Source organism: Limtongia smithiae (genome assembly GCF_038497785.1).
Source record: "Limtongia smithiae strain NRRL Y-17922 unplaced genomic scaffold V1518scaffold_14, whole genome shotgun sequence".
NCBI lineage: Eukaryota > Fungi > Ascomycota > Lipomycetes > Lipomycetales > Lipomycetaceae > Limtongia > Limtongia smithiae.
In genome coordinates, this window is record NW_027117635.1 from 51,110 (window position 1) to 56,521 (window position 5,412).

Sequence of the window (5,412 nt, forward strand, 5' to 3'; positions counted from 1 at the left end):
TTCATTGGTGGTCCCATAGATGCCAGATGATACGGTATCTATAACGGGTCAGCTCAACCCGTCTACCTATTATATTTCGTACATATTTTAAAGTAGTGTATATTGCAAGAAATGTTCAATCAACAGCTGCCGAACAAATTATGTGCACAATCCCACAATAGTTATAAGTTGCAGTCATTTGTTGTTGCGGCCTTGGTTCTTGTTGGCGTTATTATGCCAGCCACCGATATGAGTCCTTGTCTGGCAACATCTGAACTAACGAAGAATGCAGGGTATCATTGGGAGTATGTGCTAGTCCTATTAACTAAGTGATTTTGTAGGTAGTTAGTCTACAGGAGTTAACTTCGAATGCATAGTGCATCCACTGACGGTGACCTGTGTGGGTAGCTCGTCGAAATAACTAAATTAGTAAGTGAAAATAGTGGCAGACCTTGTTGGGTCGTTATCTCACTATAAATAGTAGATCACGACGCAGTGAAGCGGTGTAGCCAACAAGTTCGCTAGTCTGAATTAACGAACAACTTAGCGCCATGATATATCTTAGGTAGACAGTCCAGTATTTATTGATTGAAATTTGTTATGGTCCTCGGAGCCCCTAGGCTTTAAAACAACTAACAGCCTATTTGTTAAGTAAAGTTAGTGAGAAAAGTTGTTTCTAGTGCAGTAGAGTGATAAGTGGCAAGTTTGGCAGAAAATTTCAATCAATACTGACGGAAAAATACAAGCTTGCTTTTCATGATCATAGTCCAGTCGTACTATTTATCTATACTAATAACCTTGTTAGTTCAGAAGACCATAACTAGAAGATAGAGAGGAGCTGATCTGCAAACGGCGAAGTGATAGCTGAGCCGCGACTTCTATTCACGTGATGTTTGGAACAACCCTTACCTCTTCTGGAGCGTAATGCTCGGTCGGACACTACACATCCAATTTGATAATTTACTCTTCAGTTTTCTGTTATAGAGTATTCAAAAAGATATATTAATCCATTGAATGATCAGCGCCAAATGATTCCGCGCTGTTTTATTGGAGGAGAATGAATATCTTGAACATTACTTCCTTGTGGTATATCTACCACCAGTCTCATACTCTTGCCGATTGCAAACGATGGTCTCTGCATTTTTAGGCGACCCTAAAGGATCCCCTCACTTAGCCGCTATAGTGGTACAGTCACTTCTCAGACTGGCCTGCTTGTCATTCTTAAACAGGTTGCCGCAAATGGTGTATTTTCTCTCGTGTCATCTTGCTTACTCGCAGTCTCGTACGATCCACGTCTCCCTTCACACAGACTGGTACGAACGCAGCGCCGGCATCAAATGAGTCGCCCTGGTCTCCGCTGAGACTTATTATTCTCAGAGCTTGATCACATGAAGGTCTGGAAAGATTTCTACTGCAGTTCGTCTGCCGACCGCTGTTCTCATTCTCACTCATGTCTCTGGATCACGCTAACCGCCTTAATATAGCAACCTGGATGACTGCTTGCAACACCGCGCCACAAACCATGGCAGAATCCCTTGCAAATCTGTCAATGTCGCGCCAGACTCTGTGGTGATTCCATTCATGGCTACACTCTAGCATAGGATCTGCCTCAACTGGACCTCGATTGACGTACTGCGTGTCACACAAAATGTACCTCCTCATGCGCATATACTTGCGCGGCTTGTTTGAGTGGTTCGCCTACATGGCTACATATGATTGACAGCTACTTTGAGCATCCACTATGCCACCACCTCGCTCGACGCATCCTCGCCGGACGAGCCACAAACAGCGAAGACCACAATTCCAAGCCCAGTCTACGCCATCCTGACCCTGTTCGACGTGTTCGCCCGCGCCGCTCTCTCCAAAGTCTTCCATCAATGCGCCGCCAACGAAGTTCCCTGTACCCCTTCTCAGCACTCATCCGGTCCTACGAAGCCGCAAACCAACAACCGCTGCCCCACCATGATTGGCGCCTTCACCCCCTGTCCTTGTCGTCAAACCCAGAGAGTCCTCCTCCTCCTTATTTGCCCCTGTCCTGAAGAGCGTCTGCTCAACATCAAGCCTCCTAGTGTACGATACGTCATTGTATCCCGATGTAGGCGCCGTTCTCCTCTGCGCCCTCGTCATCCAGACTCTCGTCTCCTCCATCTTGGCATGTGCTGTCAATGATGTACATCAAGTTCGCGTCCGTCAACATCAGAACCTACTTTGTCTTTCGCAGTACTATTTCTGCCCTCACGCATCATAGCAATAAGCTCACCCAAAGCGTTTCTCGCACATATCAGCCGGCTTGGTGCTGTCGCAAAAACTGATTTCATCATACCTTGTTGTGCATCATATTCGCAACCTCAGAAATCAGGTCAGCAACCTCCTCCCAGTCTTTATAGTACTTATTATCTCCCCCGGCTTCGTACACTATCATGCAACCAGTAAAGTCCTCAAGTTCCTTCTCAGTACTCTGCTGCAGCATCATATGGTGTACGTGTACGGTCACACTGTTCTTCAGAATTCGCGTCTTCCACAGCTCTTGCTCGTCCACACTATACTCGTCCTCCGGTAACTAGCTAGCACCAGGGTGTGCTCTTTCTTTCTTAAACATAAACTTCTGAAAGTGGCCATAAAGCTTCCCTAGAACCTTGCTCACTAGTACAGTCCGGTAGAGTCCTGGAACGCGAGATGGTCCGGCGCAGTTACACCAAGTTTCTCTTTATTCATGTAATCGATCATAAACTTCCGCCAGTCTTCGACCGAGAAACTCTTGTCTTGAGCCGTCACCGGTAGCAGCAGAGGCGTGTAGTCGACAATGTGCGCAATTGACTGCCAGTTTCAGATCACAGAACATTCGTCGCCGTCCTGATCGCCGCGCGAGGCCATCCATGGTCCAGATGTCCCGAGTATCGATAACTAGAAGTAAACACGATGTCGCCACTTCCCTTTTGCCAAATTACATTCACATCTCAATATCGCCTGGGTGCCGTGTTGGGTTGTATGCAAGGATGCAATGATCTGTGATGCCAGTCTTCGTACTAGCCCACGAGTCACGTGCACGCGCGATCTACTACAGCACAGCCTGAAGACTGTTGACATCCGCAGTTTAATCGGATGCCACGAGCGTTCGCCCTTTTTTCGAGGTGTCAGCCTGTTCCACGAAGCTCGCAAATCTCTCGCGCACGCTCATGGTGAACGCACCATCCTCGATCAAATTCACGCTATGCTTTAACATCTTGAAACTATGTTTTGGTACCGCGCGGCATGTTCTCCTAGAATTGACTTGGCCCATAAAGTTGGAATGCAAAATATCTGCTGGAACATAGTAAGATTCTTTCTCGTTGCAGTTCCGCGTTAACAGATAAATCCTGACTTCCCTCTCAATAGTACGTAGCTGTAAGTATCCCAGCATTTGCTGCTAGTGCACCAAAAAATACTGGGTCCACGCTAAGCGAAGACAGCGCCGCAATCCACTGCCGATTCAGTCGCGACGATAGAAAATCCAACATCCCACTATGTCTGGAATAGTGTAACTAGGCATAAATGTCTTCTGTAACTTGCCTATTTCAGCGTGAAATACCTTGACATCCGGCTGGGTTACAAGCTCAGATACCGTCCAAAGTCGCGAATCCGCTTGTCCCATTGAATCATGTACATCCTTCCAAATATGCAAGTTTCCTGAAGCAATCGTAGTTCTAACTTTCTCAAATTCTTCTACCGAACTTCAGCGCATCTCTAATACTCTAGTCCTCTAGTATACATCATTATTGCGATAATATCAGTATTGTAGCTGGTCCTTTGTCTTGTCAGTATGCTGAACTTCGATAAATCTGTCTCTGAGGTGAAAATTGGCCTTGCATTCCAAGCGCGCTTCAAGTCATTGGCGATCTTCTCTCGAGCTGATACTGCACGACAAAGAGAATGAAACTCATTCAAATGAGCCAAAAACAGTCGTGGTCGCCGCCTTCCACGCTCTGATGTGGAGTGGCGGTCGTAATCAAACTCACATGTCCGTAAGACCGTGAACTAGTCTAATATATAGGCATCGCAGTCATGAGGAGAACATCGAAGGTCTAAATCATTTAGTGTGCTGTAAAAAATACAGAACACATGACTTGCAACATATCGAAGCTTACCGCTATCAAAAGAACCAGGTGTTTCGCATGTGTTCAATAGTTGCTCATCCAGTGACCCTCGATCGACATGGAGATATCGGCCATGAGCGACTAACAATCGACTTCATTAAATTGAAGACAGATGGACTTCTCGGTTATTTGCTGAACAACGATATGCCGTGTGAAAACTGATGAGATCCTTCAATATTCGACACAAGTTGTCATGCAGACTCTCCGATTGCTCTCTCGGAAGTTTAGAATACCAAACTACCTTGATTTGAATAAAGTGAATCTCAAATGTGCAAGACTGTAGCCGAAACGCGAGCCTTCTTCTGGTTTGCACTATCGACATTAATTGACCGATTAGTTGCTCCCTGAATTGCGGTGGTCGAAATCGAATACTTCACAGTTTTCCATTCTGGATCAATCTCATAATTTTGGACTCTAAATGAGCTTGATACTTCAGATTTAGAGTGTCCGGATCAGAAAATCACCAATGCTAAGGCTATGCACTGGATATTGGTGCTTATATATGCAAGCCGGCTGGCATTAGGAGACGAAGATATCCAGATCAATCGATTAGGTATCAACGGCTCAGCAGTTAACGAAACATGAAAATTATTTTAAAACGGGCACCGGGAACTCCAAAAAGTAGTATTGGAGCCTCCTTACACGTCACAATACTAAGGTCGCTCCGCCGTTTCGAAGGCTTTGGAATATCAATCTGTACTATCGATCTCAGTTTCAGAGTCGTGACAATAGTTTCGTACAAGTTGTAAATTGTCCACTCGAGTGGAACGCCACGTATGCGAACCGTCAGTCCGGGCTATTGTGCCCAGTTATACGGCCATTATTCCAACGGTATGGTACGACACTCTGGCCGGAAGCCCAGACATGAAATCATTCTGCCGGAGTCTGCAACCAAAAGTTTTGATTTGCACCATCAAGGTCAACTAACCAATTGGTTTCTTTTTGAATAACTTCAAGGTCACAGTATAAGGACCAGACAATTAACTGTTATTCACGTCTTGCACTAGATATCGATGCATATAACTGCAACAAATGCTGGGATTAAGAGGAAAGCTATCAAGAGTGATGGAGTAGGCCTCAAAAACTCAGCAATTCACAAGACATGATAATAGATTTGGAACGGGTGCCGAAAACTCCAGAGAATAGTTATTGGGTGTCTCCGTACACGTCACAATAGTAAGGTCACTTCACCGTTTCGAAGGCTTTGGAATATCAATCTGTACTATCGATCTCAGTTTCAGAGTCGTGACAATAGTTTCGTACAAGTTGTAAATTGTCCACTCGAGTGGAACGCCATGTA

The 5,412-nt window shown here is 45.4% G+C and overlaps 1 protein-coding gene across 1 annotated transcript; it reads left to right on the forward strand.

The window, feature by feature from the left end:
* On the forward strand, positions 1-795 carry V1518DRAFT_422460 (uncharacterized protein). The gene is made up of 2 exons (XM_066905461.1): positions 1-304; positions 431-795. The coding sequence occupies exons 1-2, from the start codon at positions 112-114 to the stop codon at positions 454-456; spliced, it is 219 nt and encodes a 72-aa protein (XP_066757318.1). The 5' UTR covers positions 1-111; the 3' UTR covers positions 457-795.
* Positions 796-5,412: the final 4,617 nt, after the last annotated feature.